General features: G+C 29.6%; 3 protein-coding genes across 7 annotated transcripts; 2 read left to right on the forward strand and 1 right to left on the reverse strand.

Moving 5' to 3' along the window:
- Window positions 1-4,427: 4,427 nt before the first annotated feature.
- On the reverse strand, window positions 4,428-8,790 carry LOC141538347 (NF-X1-type zinc finger protein NFXL1). Its single transcript, XM_074259739.1, has 3 exons — window positions 8,394-8,790; window positions 8,209-8,321; window positions 4,428-6,619 (listed from the first exon to the last, which is right to left on the reverse strand). The coding sequence occupies exons 1-3, from the start codon at window positions 8,673-8,675 to the stop codon at window positions 4,528-4,530; spliced, it is 2,487 nt and encodes an 828-aa protein (XP_074115840.1). The 5' UTR covers window positions 8,676-8,790; the 3' UTR covers window positions 4,428-4,527.
- An 83-nt stretch (window positions 8,791-8,873) lies between these two features.
- On the forward strand, window positions 8,874-14,052 carry LOC141538350 (uncharacterized). Of its 3 annotated transcripts, XM_074259747.1 has the most exons (4): window positions 8,874-9,468; window positions 9,587-9,723; window positions 10,722-10,952; window positions 11,361-14,052. In XM_074259747.1, exons 3-4 carry the CDS (start codon window positions 10,766-10,768, stop codon window positions 12,554-12,556), a joined length of 1,383 nt encoding a protein of 460 aa, XP_074115848.1. In that variant the 5' UTR covers window positions 8,874-9,468; window positions 9,587-9,723; window positions 10,722-10,765; the 3' UTR covers window positions 12,557-14,052. The 3 variants fall into 3 exon arrangements, with proteins under 3 accessions (XP_074115848.1, XP_074115847.1, XP_074115846.1); XM_074259746.1 differs by having other exon boundaries at window positions 8,874-9,723; XM_074259745.1 differs by lacking the exons at window positions 8,874-9,468; window positions 9,587-9,723 and having other exon boundaries at window positions 9,737-10,952.
- On the forward strand, window positions 13,697-22,630 carry LOC141538349 (uncharacterized). Of its 3 annotated transcripts, none has more exons than XM_074259741.1 (4): window positions 13,697-14,389; window positions 14,481-15,536; window positions 15,615-16,107; window positions 17,190-22,630. In XM_074259741.1, exons 2-4 carry the CDS (start codon window positions 15,420-15,422, stop codon window positions 18,116-18,118), a joined length of 1,539 nt encoding a protein of 512 aa, XP_074115842.1. In that variant the 5' UTR covers window positions 13,697-14,389; window positions 14,481-15,419; the 3' UTR covers window positions 18,119-22,630. The 3 variants fall into 3 exon arrangements, with proteins under 3 accessions (XP_074115842.1, XP_074115843.1, XP_074115844.1); XM_074259742.1 differs by having other exon boundaries at window positions 13,697-14,139; XM_074259743.1 differs by having other exon boundaries at window positions 13,697-14,139; window positions 15,354-15,536.
- The last annotated feature ends 134 nt before the right edge of the window (window positions 22,631-22,764 follow it).

A 22,764-nucleotide genomic window follows, 5' to 3' on the forward strand; every position in this document is an offset into this window, starting at 1 on the left:
ATGTTCCGTGCCGGCAAGTTCTTTTAAATAAAGATGGCGTTGTCACTACGTAAGTCAGTACACGAGGTATTTTTCAGAAAATAATTCATAAAAGAAAAGAATCATTTCGAAAAAATTAATTAAATTCTGTAATTTAATTTTAAAAATTTAAATCAGTTGTATTATTTGTAATATTTTGTTATAAATTGAAATTATTATTGCGCGCCAAATTTCAAGCGCGAAAAATGAAGATTTTTGAATTTATTTTATAAATAACTTTTTTATGTATAGTTAAATGTAATTATAATTATAAGTAATTGTGTATTAAAATTATTATTATTACATAAAATTCCATAGAATTTTATTTCTCTAAAAAAAAAAATTTTTTTTTAGAAAAATTCAAATTAAGAAGAATTAATTGTCGCATATTATGTCAGAAAATTATTAGATATTTAAAAATTTTTAAATCGTTAATAAATTGTATTGTTCATAAAACATAATTTAAAAAAAACTTCATTTTTCCATGAAGAAACGTTTCGAATTAAGTTCAAACTTCGATAGTGCTCTGTATACAGTATGCTCATAATTACTGCAAAATTTTCATACAAATGTAAAGAACTTGAAATTTAATATTTTTGATGCTACTCTTGCTAAATAAAACTTTTTTGTATCTCGACATTAAAGTTAGCAGCCACTTGACAATTTTTTAATTTTCTCTAATAAAAAAATTCGTTCTAAAAAATGATTTTTAAAAAATTGCATTTTTAATTTATTAAAATTTTTACAAGTCTATTTTTTTAGTAATTGAAAATTTAGAAAATTGAAAATTTTCATTGTTAATATCCACCCCCGCAACCCTCTGTGGAGCGAGCTATCGTAAAATTCGTTCATAGATTATTTATATATCTCTTACGGAAGATTTCTACCAAATTTGGGAGCTATAGGAGCTATAGTTTACAAACGGGAGTTATTCATTGTTAACGCCCCCGCAAACCCCTTTGAGGGAGGATTTTTTGAAAATTTTTTTACATACAAACCTAAAAATTCTGAAAACAACAAAAAAAATTTTGCTCAATCGGTCCAGCCGTTCTCAAGTGATGCGTGGACATACATGCGGCATTTTATTTTCATTTATATAGATATATAGAAGACTTTCTATAGATATAGTCACTTATCACGATATCTCTGGAAGTATAAGATCTAGAGACTTGAAATTTGGCAGAAATATTCCTTTCGCCGAGTAAAGGCCAGCTAAGAACCGATTTTACGAAATTCCACCCTCAAGGAGGGTTGCCGACGTTCTAAATTTTTTGAATTTTTTTAAATAATTTAATTAAAACAAAAAAATATTTCTAAAAAATTGCACTTGTAGTTTTTGAAGTTTTTTACATGTACAAACTTTTTTTTTAATTTTTTGTGATAATTTTTTCAATAAAAAAAAATTCTAAAAATTTTTAGATGTCGGCTAACTTTATTTTCATAATCCTGAAACATAGAAACCGACTCAAAATGAACGATATTTTATAATCATAATCATATATAAATTTTTTTTCTGAGAAGCTTGTATAGGGGAGGGTGGGGCAAGATGGCCCACTTAAGCCAGTTTTTATTTTTTGTGGCTTTCTACTATCAAAAAGTTCCGAAAAAAAATTTTTTTTGGGGGCAAGATGGTCCACCTTCAAAATATGATAAAAAAATATTAGAAAAATAAAGTTTTGGTCAATTTTTGAGTTAGGCCTTCTTGCCCCAGGTGGGCCGTCTTGCCCCACTCTCCCTTACATTTTCTGATAAAAAATTAATAATTTCAGATGTGTGATTTTTCATGGAGTTTGTGGCACCGACAATTGCAATGCTGCGTTTGTAATTTCTTATTGCTTGTCAAAAAAATAAATAAATAAATATTGTAATGTTTGAATATGAAGATACAAAAAATTTATGGCGCATGCGCAAGCAAGTTTGATATTTCTTAACTTTACTAGAAATTTGAATAGCGCGCTACGCGCGCGCCTTAATTTTAACCAATAAGGAATCAGATTTTTTGCGAGTTTCGACTATTAACTAACTTCACACTCTCACGTATTTTTATTGTAAGGATAATCTAATTTTCTTAGATCTTGTTAGAAGCAAATATAATTTTATCGTTATTTCTCAATGGATGAATCCAATAATATTATTTCTAATGGTGAGAATAATTATGACATAATTATCATTGGTGGTGGATTGACAGGATTGACAGCTGGATACTATTTATTGAACAAAAATGTCAATCTTTCTGTGTTGATTATCGAAAGTCAAGGTTATGTTCATATTTTATTCAAAAGCTTATATCGAAATTAAAAAACAGATAATAATTATGAAAATTAACTTAGCAGATAGTTGATAATTTTAAGAATTTTTGTAACAAATAAATTATGGCAAAAAAAAATTTATAAAAAAAATTGATATTTAGAAATTTTAAAAAACTTCAAATGCAATTTTTTGGAGAAAATTTATCTGTTGAAATAAATTAAAAAATTGTCAAGTGACAGCTAACATTAATGTCATATAATAATTAATTTTTAACTCAAATAGATAAAGTAGGAGGCCGCTGTAAAAATATTCATGGATTCTACGGTCATGAATTCCAAAAAAATTTTACAAATTTACTTGACAATTTGAACATACCAGTAATTAATGGACGGAAAAGTGATTTTGAGAAAATGATTTTGCGAATGAAAAGAAGAAAATTAGTTAATATTGACGAAGATTCTTCAATTATTTCTTCACAAGTCTGTTATTTCTTGAAATCGGTACACTACTTTCTACTTTAATATAATTTTTGTTTTAGTTATAAATTAAAAACTATTTTTATTGATTATTTCTTGAAAAGATTGAAATATGTTGTAAGAAACCAGCTTTTGAAGACTATACAAAAGATGATGATGCCAAATATTTAGCTAGCTTAAGCGTTAGTGATTACATTGACAATTTGGTTTTTTCTTCAAGTGCTAGATCTATTTGTCGTAGTTATATTTCAGCAATTTGTGGTGTTAATAACCTGAAAAAAGTATCTTGTTTATGGCTGTTTGTTATGTTGAATAATTCTGGCGGATTTTATCGGCGGCTTAAGTGTTTATTCAACAATAACACACGATTTTTTATTGAAGTAAATAGAACTTATTGAATAAAAATGTTCTATTTTTAATTTATGTTAAATGTAATTTTTAGGGAGGCATTACTCAAGTGATAAGTAGGTTAAAAGATAAAATTATTGAAGAAAACGGATTGATTAATTGTTCAGAGCATGTTGTCAGAATTAAACAAGGTGATATTGGTATTCAAATTACTACTTCATTAAAAACATATAAGTAATTAATTTTTTAATTCACAATTTTCGTACTATTTTTAAAATATTAATTTAACATGGCTACCATGATCCAACATGACGGCGCGTGAAATTAAAAGCGCTCACTTGAAGCTTTTGACGCTTTTTTTAAAATTGTTTATGTTAATGAATTTACTTCAAAATATTTTATCAGATGAACAAAAAGTGAACAATTTTAATAAAAATATTTTCTTCTAAAATTTTTTGACAGTTTATTTTTTTTTTTAGGTGTAATTATGTTGTTATTGCAGTACCACCACCAGAAAGTTCAAACATTATAATAGAATCAATGAATTACGATAAAAATTTGTTGAAATTCATTAAAATTCAATCTTTGTTCGTCTCTGAACCTTCAGTATATTTTGAAATAACCTACAAATCTCCATTCTGGGCATCAAATTACTCTGGGAGTGTAATGACAATTTTAAGTAAAAAATTAAATCTTAAGTTTTGCTATGACGCGTCTCAAGAAGATTCAAATTTACTAGCCGGTTTTATAAACCATCCTGAAGGATCATTTTTTGGCAAAATGAACTTATTTCAAGCGTTAAATCAATCTTTTTGTACTAACGAAGCTGATAACTACTCACAATATTATGAAATGAACTGTACAACCAACATTCTGAAACCTTGCTCAGTGGCTAATCATCACAATCCCTTGACAAACCCAACGCAAAAGTATTCACATTTCTTCTTTACAATTACATCTTTTTATCCTATTGGTAAAAAGTAAAATTTTCAGAATTTATTTCGCAGCTAGTGAGTACTCGAAATCCTATCCAGGCACTGCAGAGGGCGCAATTGCAGCTGGTGAACATGTTGCCTGTTTATTGTTGTATTATGCGCGTCCGCAAGCATTAGAGGTGGCGGAAATCATGAAATACATGTAACTTTACTCTTTATTTATTTTTCTTATGAAAATTTTCTTGAATTCAATAATTTTTGTTTCAGACCGCGGAAAAATTGTCTTCAGAGGAAGAAATGCACTCAATTTAAATACATCCATTCAATCTTACTTTTTACAAATATTGCTATATTATTGACATTATTATGGAAAACTTATTCTTCGAAGAAATAAAATGAATTAAATTATAATCATAGTTTAATAACTAATCATCATGAGGATAACACATAACTTTGGTAAATTGTACAAAATTACAAACAAAATCTAAGATGTTTATAAATTATTGATTGATATATATTGTAGTAATCCACGCTAAAAGAGTCAAACAAACTCCCAGTATCATAAACTTTAAAAAAATGTAATCATTCTTCTGACCTTGATCTAAATTTTCATCCGTTTTAACACTTTTACGTCTGGGCTTGAACTTGCGTTCAAACTTTTCAATTTCTTTTTTATTTTTGATTTCTTCTTCCCGTTTCTTCTTCTCCAACTCAGCCTCCCTAAGTCTCTCCTTCTCAATCTTCAGCGTCTCGCAGCGGTCGTCACACGTAACAACTGCATTGCCTCTCTGGACATCAACGCACATAAAGTTCTTCTTAATTCTCATGCAAGAGCACGTAATCTTAACGCGTTTGTTGCAATTTTCTTTACTGCGACACGATCCAGAATGACAATTGTCAATACATCGATGCCCACAAGCATAATTTTTCGGGCACTGATTCCCGCACTTCAGTAGTTCATTCTTCTGATCAAAGGTGGCGCTAGTCAGTTCCGAGCAGCGTTTGTAGAGACTATTGATCCCACAATGACAGGGAATTTTGACAATCTGTTTACAAGCTGGACAAGGCGCTGGATGACAAGGTTTCGGACACGCGTGAGAGCAACCTTGTGGTCTGGGTAACAAACAAGGAAGTTCACATTGCTTGCAAAGTTCATTGCTTCCAGGACTCTCGTTCAATTTATGACAAAGCAATTCACATGTATGGTTGCTGCATTTTAGCAATTGTCCGCACTCGCGTAAACAAGATGTAGGTATTGCTTTATAGCACGGCCAGGGCTTTGTTTCATGGCCGCCAAGACAAGTCACCATCACAGAAACTTCACAAGGTGGGCACGGAAAAGTCTTGAGCTGCATAGCTTCTTTGGGAGTCTCCCAAGGACCAGCTGGTTGATGGGACCCATTTACAAGGACTTTGACCCAGACATTTTGGTGGCAAATTACTTTACAATCGTGTCCACATCGTTTGTACACCAAGCCGCATATCTTCCGACAAGGTGGACAAGGGCCTTGATGGCACTTGTGGGATTCGCGTTTGGTGTGATGACAGTCGGGTGGAATTTTGCATAACTTTGTACATTTTGGTGGCTTGATTCGCTTTGTTGTTCCGCAAGGAACGGTAATTTTAGACCCGCCGCAGCGACATTGAATAACAACTATTCTAGGACAAGGATAACAAGGTCCGCTGTGACATCGAGCCGGACATTTATGCTTTCTGCAGTTCAACAGATTGTCGCATGTTTTTTCACAAACGTTGTAATTGTTGGTCGCAATGCAGTCGCAGCATTTTTTGTTGCACGGATGTCGGCCACATTGTCGAATTTGGGTGCATTTTTTGTTGCAATGAAAGTCTTTCGTGCATGCTATTTCTTTGGTGAAGCTACTGCAGCGACATTGCTTGGTTACTACTTCTAGGCACTGACCACATGCATCGGGATGGCAGCGCATGTTGCAGAAGTGGGATTTGCAGTCTAGTAGTTTGTTACAAGTATCGCCACAGGTCGGTACAGTTGGTTGCGTACACGAGACTTGGTATCGCTTCTTTCCACATGGGCAAGTGCGGTTTTTAGCTAATGGACACTCACCACAGTCTGTGGGACGATGGCAGAATCCAGAACACTTGTGAATTCGGCATGGTAGTAATCTATCACATGGTTTTTCGCAGTTCCATATAGATTCTCTGCACATTCGTGTGGCTATTTGGTCCCCACAGTGACAGGGAACTGTTACTGAGCTGATACAGGGTGGACATGCTCCGGAATGACAAATTTCGGGACACTTGTGCTTGCAAGGAAGATTTTTGCCGCACGGGCTTCCGCAGCTCCAGAATTTAGCGTTGCACCGTCGAGGTTGCGCACCTTTCTTTCCGCAGTAACAGCTGGTTGAAACCATTTTTGGACATGGCGGACATGGTCCTGGGTGACAGAGCAGAACGCATACGTGTCCGCATTCAGGCTGTAATAATTTACCGCAAGTTTCTTCACAAGAGTGCGGAATCATCCAGGGTTGGTAAGGCGGGTTTATCGTTTTACCGCAAAAACAGAAGTAGTTTGTTGGTGCCTCGGATTCGGGATACTCTTGACGGCATTTTGGACTGGGGAAATAAATTAGAGAAAAATTAATTTATTTAATTAGTTTTGAGAAATTTCAAGTGAAAGTTCTTTATCATTGGGAGATTTGAAATAGATAAAAATTTATCATTTTTTAAATTGATTGTATTTTAGAAATGCAAAAATTTTTATGAAATTTCTTATTGATTTTAATTGCAAAGTAATCAACTTAGAAAGTGAAAATAATTTTTTTTTCATGAAATTTACTTGAAATTTTTCAATAAAATGACTCAAGATCTAGGTAAGAGAGTATTAGTAATAAACTAAGAAGATATATCTATTTTAATCAATTAATTTTCACGTTTATTATGACTTAAGCTTATTTTCTTGAAAATATTAACGAAAAATGATAACTTTGTCATAAGCAAAAATAAAATTAAATATCTTTAATATTTAATATCAATAATAAGAAAATCATTTCTCTATTAGTATAATTATCATTATCAATGCAAAGTATAAAATTACTAATTGAACTGAGTAAAAGTGAAATTAAGACTTTATATCTTGAATCCTTGTTTTTTTTTGTAACAATTATTTACTAAGTAAATATCAATGTAATTCCAAACCAAATTTATTTAAAACATTCTTACTTATATAGTTGTACTATGTACTCACAACTATATTTTTCCTTGTGTAACAAATGTATTTACTACGTAACGAAATTTGCCATTTGGCCTGTGTCTTGGCATTAATAAACATAATTCTACAAAAATTCTAAATTATTGATCTTAAATAGAATAATTTATTAAGTATTATTTAATTATGTAAGTGAGTATGCTGAACTCAATTTTATTTTTGTTTATAGTAAAAATGACAGTTTTTTGTTAATATTTTATAAAAAATATTATAAAACAATAAACGAAATTTATTTTTAAATATTGTTAACGGAAAATTGATATTTTAAAAAATTTTTTCTATTTTTTACGAGTTTTAATAAAAAAATGTGATTACTGAAAATAAATTCTTTGTGTAATTTTTATAAATTGAATTAAATTTTCAATTATATTAAATAAATGAATTTCGTGAGAAGCAACAAAATATGATTTTTAAATTAATTTTTTTCTTGCATAAATCAATGATCATCGGCTACTTAAAACTATCAAAAATAAAATCAATAGTAACCATAAAAAAAATACTGAAATTAAAATTATTACACTTGAAAATTTTTTGATTTTTCTTTAAAAATAAACTAGGTGTAGAAAATTATTAAAAAAAAAAAAAAAAAAAAATGGCATTTATAATTTTTCTAAATTTCTAAATATGATATTTTATAAGAACTAACTTAGCACATATTTAATAATTTTAAAAATTTTATAACAAATATACTGTGGCAAAAAAAAAAAATTAAAAAAATTGGTATCTAGAAATTAGAAAAAATAAAAAATGCAATTTTTTAAAAACAATTCTTTGAAACAAATATTTTTGTTAAATAAAATTAAAAAATTGTCAAGTGACAGCTAACTTGAATGTCATCGATATTTTTCAAATACATTTTTCTTACTATAATTTATTTAATAAAAAAAATTATCATATGTATCTTAATTTCACGATCATAAGAAAATAAATTTATTACCATGCCCATAATTTATCAATTCCTTTTTCTTGCTTGTACATCAAGCTATCCCGTATCCAATGTTGAATACACACAAGATGCATGAATGAATAGCACGTTCCACAGCTCCATATCTAAAATCCAATTTTCATAATTAATCCAACTGACAATATTAAAAAAAAAAAACCCTCAACAATTTAACTTACGGGGTCGGATTTTTTTACAGTGGAAATGCAAATCAAGCAGACAGCTCCTCCAGATTGAAAGATTTCAGTCAAGTAGGACAAAGTTTTTTCGCCATCGCCACCCTCGCCTTGATAAGACGACAGAGTTTTATTAACAGCTTGCTGTAGTCGCTCGCTGTTATTATTAATTTTTTCTTCATCATCACCATCGTCGTCGTCGCTTGATGATTCAATAGTATTTTTATTTAAGTACCGCTGGATTGACGCCTGGTTTTCAGCTTGCGCACGTTTAAATTTCTTCATTGTTCATTTCTATTTATTTATTTATTTCAAAAAACACTACTGCCGGTAATAAGCTGGATTGAGCGATAAATTATTTATTTAGCAGTTAGGCTATGATTGCGATGTTTTCGTTTAACGCAATTGATAACATTCATTCAATATCTCCAAATGAAAAAATATTCTTGCTCCATCTAACGGATGATTGAAGTATTAAATTTTCATCCATATTTTAAAGGCAGTAAGTTACCGACTTATGAGCAATTGAATAATACTAGAATTCAAATTTGCGCGCGCCTGAGTTTCAGATTTGCGTATATTTTCATGCTTATGATATTTTGACCAATCACGTTACGAATAGTTTGCTTCCATGATAATGATATTGTAACAGTTTTACCTGCTCAGGTTAGCCCCTAATCAATTTTATAAATAATTAAACAAAACTAACAACAATTAATTATCAGGACGCCACCAGGATTTTTAATCACGGTTCCTGGAACCGGTCCAGAGCTGAGAAATCTTATCTTAGGGTAGAGAGAGTGGAGGAAGGTGCTGCTGAATAATAAATAATTAATTAACAATATATCGATATTTAATAACAAATTTAACAATTTAAGCGCTCACTCACACACTATAATTAACTTATTATCTAACGAAGCGGAGAATAACTGCGAAATAAACGATATTTACAAACGAACCTTCCAAACGACGATATATGAGTTTTGCGGTGGCACTCAAACTCGGTTTAAGTGTATGACTTAAACGAGTTTCAGTGTAGTGCTTAAAAATATTGCGCTGAGACTCAAACAGTGTTTAAGTATATTCGCAATACCAAGTATTTCAATATCACTGAAATTTATAAGTGTGGGACTCATACTTTTTTTTCAGTGTACTCGTATCAAAACTTAACATGAACTTACAAGTTTTTTTCTTAGATCGACAGGAGGGTATTCTTTACTTCAAGCCAATTTTTTTCGAGGGAGGATGTAGTTTGGCATTAAACTCTGTTCGTATGAACGTTCCTAACACACTAGGAGAAATGACATACCCATTTTATTAAACAGGATTCAGAGTAAGTACTCGATCCAGGGAATTAAAAGTGCTTCATGAATATTTATTCGATTTTTTACCTTCATCTATTGTTTTTTCATTATTTATCATAAGTGTTGTAATTTTCATACTCTTACGTTACTTATTAAGAGATCCATATTCGCGAAATTTTATTGACATTATATTATTTTTCCTAAATCTCTCATTGCCCAGATTACCGGTAACTATTCGAGGAAAAGTATTGTTTGGTGCAATATTTTTGAGTTTTACAATTGCCGCGCTTAATTAACATTTCTGGTTAATACTTATTTAATTTGTCTTAGATGTTTGATAAAATAATCGTTTGAACTTTGTGTTCGATGTTTGAAAAATCGTCATCTAAGTTAAATTATTGACTTATCGATTTGCCAGTCAACATAAAAGTTTCTTGAGTGATAAATCTAGTCCAATCATGAATATTTAATTGTATTTTTCCGATTGCATGAGTAACTAGTAGCAGTAAAATGTGTAATCAGCTTCGAGCTTTTTATAACGACATTAGTGAGCACTGACGTGTTGAAACAATAACAAGTCAATAAAAATGTTTTGCCTAGTTTTTATAATTTCATTAATATTCATTCATTACCTCTATGCATGTGATATTGGAAGACCTATAAGAGAAAATAATTATGACGTTAACTTACTGATAATTTCTTAATACGTTTTTGCTTAATACGTTCCTTAAGTTTTTTGATAACTGTTGGTCCTATTTGTAGACAGAACTCATCAGCAGCTGCTACCCCGATGTGAAAGCAAGCATCGTCATTGCTAATCTATTGACAGATTCGAGATCTGAAGATATTTATAATAAAATAACCGGATCAGTGACTCTGCTTGATAATTCAAAAAACTACAGCATACCCACAAATCAAATCACGCCAGTTCCTTTGATTATTATGATATTGACATCACCAGTAGAAATGAAACAGATTCTTTTTAATCAAATATGGCGAAACTTTGATCAATCTTTCATAATTTTAGACGGAAACAATGACAACGGATGCGTTAATGCCCAATCGTTTTTGATGGAAACTTGGAAAAATGATATACTCAATGTTGTCTTCATTTGCTTGGATCATCAGAATCAAGTTCCGAAGATTTATAGCTTCAATCCATTCACGGATTTCGCATCAACGTCGTGGGAAAGAGTTTCAGTGGTTCCGGCAATCCACAATCATCCTTGGACCTTGCTTGTACAGAGTTATAGTCAAAGTAAGTAAATGTTTATTTTTCCGATAAAAGTGGTTGTATCGAGCTATGCATCTCAAGAAATAATTTTTTTATCCAAATTTATATTAGTAGATATAATTATACATTTATTTTATTTAGAAGTAAAATTATTGAGGCAAGAAAATTATTTTGAAAACCCTGATTAAAAATATTGATTGAAAAGTATTGGGAATCAGTCACCCTATGTGAACTGTATATCTATATATACATGAAAAAGAATTGAAATTATTCAGAAGTATTCTAATTTCATCATTTTCAATCCTTTTCAATCAATATTTTTAACCAGGGAAGTTTTATCGTTTTAGAACCACCTCAGTTAACATCATCGGTGGTAGAGTTTTCATATCACCTGATGCGATTTTTACACCACTTTTTTTCCGTGTGTTTTAGGTGATGTAGTTTGCCACGATTTGTTCTTCGATAAAACAGACAATTTTGGAGGATATATCGTAAAAACCGCTGCTCAGTACGTTGAACCATACATTTCTTATTCAACCAAAAACGGAGTTAAGCTATTCGAAGGTTCTGATTATGAAATAGCGAAATTGCTGTTCGGTAAATTGAACGTAAGAATATCACTCGAAGAAAAAAATACGGTAATTTTGAAGATGTATAAGAAGAAAGTTAGCCGAAATTTGTTGATGCAATTAGAGAACAGAACCATTGATTTCGCAGTAAATTCCATAGTTTTAAGAGGTTATCCTAACCAACTTGAAGTCACTTACGTATTCTATCAAACAGGAATAAGTGTTATTACTCAGTATCGTAGAGTAAAAAAAATCGCGAGTCACCTGTTTAGTTTTCTGCCATTTCATGTAATAGCAGTACTTTTCATCGCGAGTATTGTTATATTCTTTTTACTACGATACTTATTGCGAGATCCATATTCGCGAAATTTAATAGATATTCTAAGGATTTTTCTGAAGTTACCTATACCCAGATTGCCGTCAACCATCCGCGGAAGAATACTTTTCGGGATAACACTAGTAAGCTTTACTGTCGCTAATATGGTAATTCAATCATACATGAATACAGTCTTGGTTTCAAGTAATGAAGCTCAGAATGTTGAGTATTTGAGCGACTTGATTCATTCAAACTACCGTGTTTATCCTCGTGATCGGATAAGAGATGATCTGAGTAAAGCAGGTGTGTCAAAGATTGAAGAAGTTAAAGATTTTATGAATTGCTCTAAACTAGAAGAATGGGAGGCTTTTGCTTCAAAAGAAATTTCTCTTCTGCCGATGAAAAATGAAGACTGTCATATACCTCGCAAACCAATCATACCCGGAAAGTTTCTTGTTTATTACACGCGTCGTAATTGGCCGATATTTCTTAGAATTAATAAAAGATTGTTGATGCTATTCGAAGGTGGCTTAACCAACTATCATATAGAAAAAACCTTAGAAAAATACCACGAGCTCGTCCAGGAACCTGATCAGTATCAAGTAATTACGATGAATCACATGGAACAGACTTTTCATATTTTCATATTTTTTAATTTTATTTCTATGATCGTATTTGCTATAGAATTATTTATCGCACGGCTTTCAAATTTGATTTACAGAATTTTTGAACGTTTTATATAATGTTAATTTATCGTCAAACATATAATTTATTCATTATATTTGCGGGATTGTGAATTTGCACTAGAGTTCAAGGGCGAAGAATCAATTATATCCATAAGTGTGATAAATGTTTTGCGCCTAGGATTTACAGAATAACAATGTTTTGCGTATTGTTGAATAAATAATTTTTCATGTTTCACCCTTGGTAATTATTTTTAATCGATATTATGACAACATACTACTCCTAGCGGTAGCCATTCAAAATATCTCTGACTATAATGTCTATGTCATTTCATCTTTTCAAAATAGTTTAATTTTGTTAATGATAATACTTAAATTATTTGCGGGTGTGTGGTATGTATGCGTATGTGGGTTAATAAATGGATAAGTTATAGTCAAACGATAGTATCTTACACCTTTTCATTCGTGAGTGTATGTATTGTGATATCACAATATTGTTTGTTTTTTTGTTGAGACTTTATATTAATCGGTTAAGATTTTCTGAGACCAAAGTGTCATGAGATGTTTTTATTTGAGCTCTTATTTTTGAAAGAAATCACATCGATCTGTACCTAACACTATAAATTTTAAAATGAAAGCAAATTTTCATTACATATGTAAAGTATTTTCGGCCTATAGTTAAAAAATAGTAATTTAATGTAAATCTTTATGCCACGTAACAAATACCAGAAAAGCGTATACCAAAATATACGCCCTTTTGGCTTTAGAAACTTAAAAATTTTGTGATCTAAAGAAAAAAAAATTTTCAATTTTCTTAGCGGGAAGTAAAAATATTTGGTAATTTTTGAGAATTCCAAGTAGTTAAATAAAACTGAAAAAATTTTTATCGTTTTATGAAAATAAAAAAAAAAATTTTTTTTTTGGTTGATTATTTTGCCTCTCGATGTAGTTTAATTTTTGACTTTTCATACTTATTATGAAATGACTTCATTGATGTAGCATTATTTTCATGTTCAATAAAAAAAACATAATTTTTTTTATACGTCCCTTTTGGCTTCAAGTAAAATTTCCTTAATTCTTTCCCGGTCGACCTTGAATCCCTACTCTTAATTTGAATCATACGTCTTATTCTTAAAATGAGAGACCTATAGTCTGTTTTCTAGTGAGGGGGCCAGAACACTGGTAGAAGGGGGAGCTTATCTACACTACCACAACTAAACTTTCACTCAACAGCCTTACAACGGACTTTGATTGGCTCTATCCCCACTTGACTCACCGATACTCCGAGTCGGGAAAAGGTTAAAGCCAAAAGGGCTACTACCTGTGACATACGCCATTTTGGCATGAGTAAGTCGAAAATTTTTTCACTGATCTTGACTTTTTGGACAAAATCAAGTTAATTGCAATTAATTAAAATCAACAATCTTGGTGGATATCATATCGAAGCTGGATATTATTTTTCTCCTGTTGTAAGTTCTAAGACCGTAAAAAAGGTGACTATTCTTGGTGGTTTTGACTACATTATTTCTGAGGAGTTTTACTCGAAGATCCAAATTGATGTATCTCCTTCGTAAGGTAACAATTATTGGAATCGCGTTTGAGACGTTGGAAACGTTGGAAAAACGTTGGAGATTTCGACTCGGGTAAATAGTCTTTAATTGTTATACCGAAAAAAAATTATTTCTTGGAAATAAGTAAATTAATGACTCAAAAAAAAGCCATTCTTAACACAAGTCGGTAACATCTTGAATCAATGTTATCGCCTATCGTGAACCAAGAGACAAAAATTTATGAAAGAAATATATCTATATCTAGTTTGAAGAGTTCAAATTTTGAAGAAAAAAAGTTTCTTGAATCAAGATTGTTTTTCTATCAGTGAATGGATCATACGGAGTATGTTGTTCATGCTTACTTAATTATTAATTTTGTTTGTTTTATAGTCTTAATTATTGAGTTATTAATCAGTGCAAAATCTTCTCTTTAGAGTTCAAGGACATGACACAAGTTATAATTGTTATTGCAATCATGTTTATATTCCTGACAAAGGTTGACACGACATTAATGTGCTGATAAGTAAATTAATTATTCATGCTTTGCAATTTGCAAGTATATTTTTCGAAAAGGTCATTATTAATTATATAGAGCGCCAATCAATATTTCTTCTGTACTATTTTCGTAAACACATTCGTCAAAAATTATTTTCGTTTTAAAAATGTTCTATAAGCTTCAAATATTTTTCAAAAAATAATTTGGTCCACTGTAGCTGGTTATTATTGTTTGTACAAATTATTTACGTTCAAAAAAAAAAAATAATAATAAAATTCTATTCATGAAAGAAGCGCTCTACATAAAAATTGATATAATTATTGAATACATCCTCCTTTTGTGTGACTGTCTATACATGTCTTCACTGAACAACAAATGACCGAGTGATTTTCATTTTTCCCGTTTACATTGTATCTAAAGAAAAGTAGAAATCGAAATCTACTTCACGAATCGTATATGGCATAAGATCCCATTTAACAATCTTTTGCAAGATTCCGCAAGACTAATCTTCGATGGTTGATAGCGTAATTTTCCACCTAAGGGTTTTGCTGCAAATAATTATGACAGGCAGTTTCTTCTGCTAACAATTTCTCCCATATAGATATAAAGTATATATGTTGCAATAAAGTTCAAGGCTGAAGAGATAATGGCAATTATTGCTCATGACATGATTTAATTTATAACACAAAGTAGCTTTCTACAACAGTTTTTTAGCAATCAATAACTTACTCTAGTGATTTGTTAGCATGACAAGTGAAAAACTATTATAATAGAACATCGGAAGTGGGAATAACAATTATCAATGCTATAGTTCTGGAAAAATTATCAGCCAGTACCAGAGTAATCGCGAGCAATACGTTACGCTATTTTATTAAAGATGTCAATACGAAAGCTTGTTCACTTTATTTTTTCTTTACTTTTGTTACTTCATCATCGTTTTGCGTATGCAATAATTTCTCATCCAATTGAACAGAATGAGCCCATAAAATTCACGGTAATTATCATTATTTTAGCTAAAATTATTGTTGTTGCGATTTAATCTCATTTACCGTATACATTTCTTCAATTACAGATAAAATTGGTTAAACAATGTTATCCAAATATAAAAGCAAGCTTCTTGATCACTGACTTATCTTCGGATTCATTTCAACGAGATTATTACACGAATATGTTTGGATCGGTGGTTGCTTTAGACGAGTCTGCTCATTTCAAGAGAAGAAGAAAGCTATCATATCCATGTGCTGTGATGGTTCTATCATCAGCGACTAAAGTTACCTCAGTTCTTGAGCATGCAGAATGGCGGAATCATGATCAATTTTTTATAATTTTGGATGGTGAGAACACCAACAACGGATGCGTCAATGCCCAATTATTTCTGATGGAAGCTTGGAAAAATGATATCTTCAATGTGATCTTCATATGTTTGGATCATGAGGATAAAATTCCAAAAATTTATAGCTTTAATCCTTTTGCTAGTTCGGCTCCGATGTCTTGGATGAAGATTTCAGTCGTTCCGGCAATTAATAATCATTCTTGGACTCTTTTTAGCTGGAAGTACAATTTGAGTGAGTAGAAAAATTCATTCCATTTACAACCTAGAAAAAAATAATTAAGTGTGATTATATACAATTGGATCTGGATGGTTAGATATATTTAAATCCATACGTTGAAAATTTTTGTCAATAATTACCATCGGTCATTTTTAATGATTGTGATTACTAGGGTGTACCAAAAAAAATTGACTAACTTTTTTTTCAAAACGTTCTTGAAATTTCGTTAGAGGATAACAAAATAAAATTTCAGTCAGAATTTGAAGCGTTAATATCATTATTTAGAGGTTGCGAATTAAATTTTTCGATTTTTCATTCAAATAATACGGAAAAAAATTTCTAGAAAGTTTGGATTTTTTTTTCTCATGATTGAACCAATTCAATGGAACGAACAATCCACATTCTCACAGGAAATTGAACGCTGAGTAAGAAAGGTCTCTTGTTATTTTTTGATAAATTCAATCCTCCGAAAGTTATTCAAGGTAAAAGTTAAGCCTATTGGAAATTTGTGAATTATTTCACTTTTACGGTAAATTTATTATTGTTTAGAGAAAAATTTCTATTGATTTTTCGGATCGTTTTTGATGAGATCGAACAATTATTAGAACTTCAAAATCTGCGTCGATCGTCGCCAAGAACGTAAAAATAGGTCGATTGGTTCGAAAGATATCGTGAACGAAAGAAAACCGAAAAAATTGTTTTTTCGAAGTAAATCCGAAATTTCTACTCTGATGAATTCAAACTCAAAGATTCGTTACGAGACTGAAAAAAACTGGGTCGAATGCTGCTAACCGCATAAAAATCGGTTGATTCATTCAAAAGTTATTGCTGTTTGAAAATTCAAAAAATAGCGTTCTATAAAACTTCTATCAAACATTTGAGCTCGAAAATTTCGTAGTTTGAAAATTTTTCTACTTAAATCAAAAAGATTAAATTCTTCAAATTTATATACTTGATAAAAGTGAATTTTTTTTTCTGTGTGTATAATCATTTGATGACAATCACTACCATTAATTTGTCACCGTGCAGGATCCAACTACATATAAGAAGATATACCTACGATCCAAATTTTTAACTAAACATAATTAATTTTTCAGAGAAGCCGGGTTGTAAAGATCTGTTTTTCAAAAAAACAAATAACCTTGCCGGATATCCTGTTAAAAGCGGAATATATCCTATTCTTCCATACGTGTCCCACAAAGTCGTTAACGGAACTTATATTTTTGGAGGCTATGATTACATGCTGTTGGAGCTAGCATTGGCTAGCTTAAACACCACACTTGACATCACTGAGTTTGCAACATCTCCAGGATCAATTAATAATGTATCTAGAGAAGAATTGATTGGAAAAGTTGCTTCTAATCAACTAGATTTGTTGGTAAATTCATGTATCCTAAGAGAGATCTTGAGTAGAGCCGAAATTATGTATCCATTTAGAGCAACTGGAATATCAGTGATTACTCAAAAACGGAACTATAACAGATTTGCTCACAAGTTGTTCATGTTTATTCCGTTATCAATTGGAGTACTTTTTTTTATCACAAGCGTTTTGATCTTTATTCTTCTTCGTTTTGTGTTCAAAGACCCTTACTTCAAGAATTCAATCGACATTTTGCGTGTATACTTAAACTTACCGTTACCTACACTACCTCTGACTACGCGTGGTCGTATTATCTTTAGTGCAACTCTGCTTGGTTTCACTATTGGAAACATTGTCATGCAAGCAAACATGAACACGGCTTTGGCTTCGGAAAATACTGCTCGAAACGTTGAAAACTTACAAGATTTAACAGAAATGGACTACACTATTATCACTTACGGTCCTGTTGTGCCATGGTTAAGCAGTCACAATGTTTCAAACGTTAAAATAATTTCTGAAGAGATTAACTGTTCATTGCTTAAGGAACACGAAGCGTTTGCGTCAAAAAATGTTATTTTGGAACTGATGATGACAGAGAATTGTCACATGCCGAAGAACGCACTGATAACCGGAATTTACCTTACTTACTACACACGAAAGAGTTGACCACTGTATTCTGCAGTGAATGAAAAATTGATGATGTTATTCAACGGCGGATTGACTTATTACCTTTCGGAGAAGATTTTGAATAGCTATCAGAGGTTAGTACCTCAAAAAATTGATGGATATCAAGTGATAACTTTTGATGACCTTCAATACGTTTTTTATATTTTTATCGTCGGTATAGTTACTTCTGTAATTGTTTTTGGCGTAGAACTATATATAGCACGATTATCTCGTAAGTTAGATAAAATTTTCAATTCCATCAATTGATGTCAATTCTTCTTTGTACACTGATAGAAAATTTATGTTGACTCAAGAGATATTTTCTTGATCTAAGAATTTATTTTGGAAGACAAATGATTATTTTGCTTTAAGAATTTCTTGTCTTGATTTAGATTTTCTTGGCTTAAAAGCTATATTATTTATTTTTTTTTTATTTTTATTTTTTAACTCCAAATTACATGCTATTTTCAATCGATACATTTAGTTTTTCAACCAAAATAACATTATCGTTTAAAAAACTTAAAATAATTCATTGAAGTATATTTCAAACACTAAATAGTTTTTAATTGTTATACCGAAAAAAAATTATTTCTTGGAAATAAGTAAATTAATGACTCAAAAAAAGCCATGCTTAACACTAGTCGGTAACATCTTGAATCAATGTTAGCGCCTATCTTGAACCAAGAGATAACAATTCTTGAAAAAAATATATCTATATCTAGTTTCAAGCGTTTAAATTTTGAAGCAAAAAAGTTTCTTGAATCAAGATTGATTTTCTATCAGTGTACACAATTTATCAACTCTATATAGTAATAATAATTAACACTGATTGTTTAGAAGCATTAAAAAATCACTAATAACTTGTGGTTTTAATCAATAAAGATCGTTTCAATTAATAATTCAATTACATTTATAATAATGATAATCTGTATTTATAAATAAATAAAGTTTGAATGTAAAAGAACAAGTTTTTAATTTTCAAGAATTACTCGGACGTAATAGCAAAACAGAGTAAAACCAATAACTTCGATTTTCTTAGCAGTATTACTATGCTATTTTTAAGTGATAAATTCTGTTATTGTAAATCTGTAAATTTCATAAATTGAGTCTGTGATCAAAATATAACTTTTTTTGTTATTATTACTGGAAATTTATTGTAATGAATTAAAAAGCATTATTTGAGTCAGCATCATTGCAAACTAATTTATATTCCGGTTTTGAATTTTTTCAAAAATTTTAAATCTTTGATTTTTTACAGTGTACTTCAAGACAAATTTTTTTTTATAATCAGGAAAAAAAAATTTGTTCACATATAATAAAAATTTAAAATTTACTATTAACAGATTATTATTTACATTTTTAATCAATAATCAAACATAATTTTAATTCAAAAAGTTACTCTGCAACGATCACATAATATTCTTATAGCCTTGAATAAAAAAAAGTATTGAGATAAAGAAAAAAGTATTGAAAAGTATAGGAGTGACTAGAAAACCAATCCTTTTCAATACTTTTTTCTTTGCCTCAATACTTTTTTTTTAATCAGGAAGATTTAATAGAGTTTATCTGTAAATTTTACAAAAAAATACGTAGTTTTCACGTAAACTCGCAAGTAATAATTACATATTTTTACTGTAAATTTTAAAGAATATATACTGTTGAAATTTTGAAGATTATTTTCTGTAAATTTTACACAGTCGTATTTTCCGTGTATTCTAAATTTAAATTTATTAAAAGTTATTTTCTAATTTTTTAGTTCGGTTTTCTAAAAAAAGAGTGTTTTTGAGATTTTTTAAACAATTATTTATTTTCAATAAATATGACACTTTATTGATTTAAATGATCGTTTTTGTATTTAATTGATGTCTGAATAATTTTTTTCTATTTAATTAATACTTCTCCAAAGTTATTAACTTTAAATATTTCATTTTATTATTTTTGCTGAGTTTTTGATAACTTTATCGTTTATTGTTTATGAAACATTTTACAAAAATTTTAACTTTCTTAAAAAAGAATGATTATTATTTTAAACAGAAGACCCGTGTGTTGTATACAAATTTTTACTTTAAGTCTTAATTGTATGTTTCTCGAAAAATTTATTGATTTTTAATTTCTGTTATTTTTAATCATATTAACTTAAGTTCATGGACTTTAAATGACGCTCTCTAGATAATAGATTTAATGACCTTAAGTAGGGTCTTTGTCATCCGGCTAAGTGCTTGGGCTCAGATTCGAGCGTATATAATTGTATACTTCAATTGAATTCTATTCTCATTTGCCAAATCAGTAATAACATTTAAGAAAAAGGTTTTAGGGATAAATTTTCTTGTGTCTTTCATACTTAGGATAATTTTAAACGAATTTTTGGATGTAGCAAGCGTTATAGAAAATTTTCTTTTTCTGTATGTTTGTTTTTAAAACATTTAAACAATTATATAAAAAAAAGTTAATCACTTATTCATAATATAATAATTTTTTTAGCATATAATAATTATTGCAGATTTAACTTAGATTTAAGAAAATAAAAAAACGTAGAGATCTTCAAAGAGTAAATAAGACCAGAAAAACGTCCTGGATTAGTACGTTAGTAGTGCTACATAGAAGAAAAAAATTAACTTGGAGCAAGAGAAAAATTCTTAAACCAAAAAAATAATTTCGAAGAGTTTCATTGTTTTGGATCAAGACGAAAAATTCTTAAAAAATTCTTAAAAAAAAAAAAAAAATATTATTAAAATGATAATCATTCTACTCATATTTGTCAATAAAATATTTATAACTATTGACATCATGCACCCCACGCTTTTTTAAAATGAAATAATTTTTTTTTATTCACACTATTTTTAATTTATATTTATTGAAATTTTTCCAAAACTATCCATAAATAATAGGATAACCCAAGTACCTGAGACGATAGATCGTTAGGACCAGGCATGCGGGTAGACTGCTAATGACTCAGGACTACCCAAGGGTCCCATTCTGAGACAAAAAGAGGGGATACCAATCTGAAACGAGAATTCGAGAAACCGACCTGTGAAGGAAAGATCTTTCGTATTTTAATTTCATTTAGCAGTGGCTTGCAGAGTGGTAGTGTCGAAGTGCAGTTAAGTGTCATATCCACTATAAATACGAGAACTCGCAGTTACTGTTTAAAATACTGAAATAATACGATTTTTTTTAAATAATTTACAATTATTTAAATTGATTTTAAAATTCTATTTATTTACCAAAGACAAATTTTTTGACGTCATGGTTTTACGGGCTATTCCGTTGGATATTCTGGATGACTTGAGCAGGTTAGTTTTTATTAAATAATAAATTGTGACCAACAAGGTTAAAAAATTTTTCAATTGTGATATTAAAATTAATAAACATTTTATGATTTAAAAAATAGTTGTCAATAAATTTATCGGGAAAAAAAATTAAAAAAAAAAAAACAAACCATAATTATGTAGAAAATACACAAAATTATAAATTCAAGTTGTTTCAATAATTTGTTTATCAAAATTTATTTTTTTAATAAAACCAAAGAATCATAAAATGCCAGAATTTTAATATTGCAATTAAATCGTTTTTTCGTATGATTTTATTGAAAAAGAAAAAAATTAGGAAGACGGTTAACCTTAAACATCTCTGCAACTTCCCGTTAAATCCATACCGACACTGATAGAAAATTTATGTTGACTTAAGAGATATTTTCTTGATCTAAGAATTTATTAGAAGACAAATGATCATTTTGCTTTAAGAATTTGTTGTCTTGATTTAGATTTTCTTGGTTTAAGAAATATATTATCTTCAATTGATACATTTACACTGATGAGAGACAGTTTTATTAAATACTAATAAACGCTTATTAGTATTTAGGGAACCACGTATTATTTGGCTCATGCGTAAATAAAAATTGTATTAAATACAAATAAAATTTTTATTTGGATCAGTTTGGAGGTTTTATTAGTATTTAATACGAATTTATTGATATTCAATAAAAGTTTATTAGTATTTAATACGCGTTTATTAGTGTATAATATAATTTGTACATAAAATAACTTAGTTTTTTTAAGTAATAAACGAATAATAAGACAAAAATGTCATAATTGGTTTTGTTTTGTTAATAAATGGTTATCAACAAATTTTATATTTATAAATCTATCTTTTATCGCCAAATAATGTTAAAATATTGACGATTATTTATATTTTCAAATTGAAAAATGTAAATTAAGAAATGGACATAAATAAAATTTTTTTTTTTTTTTAATTTTTAAGACAAATGTTTATAAAAAAAAAATAATCAGAATTCATTACGTTAAATTAATTTTTTTTTTTTTTTATTGAAAATCTCTGTATGAAATTACATTGGTACACAGTAAAAAATTTTCCGTCATTGCGTCAAAAATTCTCCGTGTCAAATATCTAACACTTTTTTATGTCAATTTAACATAATACAATCATGTTATTAGTTCGCATTTTTTCTAACACAAAAAAAGTGTTATCTTATAAAAAAGTAACATTTCAAAACTGTCATTATAAAATCAACATTTAAGTTGTGTTGATTTTACATAAACATGTGTCAGAAACTGCTCTCTACTTTTTTAGGCGAGATAAACGCCGCCATCTTGTACATTCCACATCTCTCATACAAACATCAAAAA

This window comes from Cotesia typhae, unplaced genomic scaffold (assembly GCF_013202065.1).
Source record: "Cotesia typhae breed Kobodo isofemale line unplaced genomic scaffold, CoteBio_Ctyphae contig_20, whole genome shotgun sequence".
Classification (NCBI taxonomy): domain Eukaryota; kingdom Metazoa; phylum Arthropoda; class Insecta; order Hymenoptera; family Braconidae; genus Cotesia; species Cotesia typhae.

Excerpts from the sequence above, each read along its gene's own strand:
- LOC141538350 (XM_074259745.1), top strand. The coding sequence starts at position 10,637 with ATGATATTGACATCACCAGTAGAAATGAAACAGATTCTTTTTAATCAA. Across the intron at positions 10,953-11,360 it reads TGTACAGAGTTATAGTCAAA|GTGATGTAGTTTGCCACGAT; the intron begins GTAAGTAAATGT and ends CGTGTGTTTTAG.
- LOC141538349 (XM_074259741.1), top strand. The coding sequence starts at position 15,420 with ATGTCAATACGAAAGCTTGTTCACTTTATTTTTTCTTTACTTTTGTTA. Across the intron at positions 15,537-15,614 it reads ATGAGCCCATAAAATTCACG|ATAAAATTGGTTAAACAATG; the intron begins GTAATTATCATT and ends CTTCAATTACAG. Across the intron at positions 16,108-17,189 it reads TAGCTGGAAGTACAATTTGA|AGAAGCCGGGTTGTAAAGAT; the intron begins GTGAGTAGAAAA and ends TTAATTTTTCAG.
- LOC141538347 (XM_074259739.1), bottom strand. The coding sequence starts at position 8,675 with ATGAAGAAATTTAAACGTGCGCAAGCTGAAAACCAGGCGTCAATCCAG. Across the intron at positions 8,322-8,393 it reads CTGTAAAAAAATCCGACCCC|ATATGGAGCTGTGGAACGTG; the intron begins GTAAGTTAAATT and ends ATTGGATTTTAG. Across the intron at positions 6,620-8,208 it reads ATTGATAAATTATGGGCATG|TCCAAAATGCCGTCAAGAGT; the intron begins GTAATAAATTTA and ends TTATTTCCCCAG.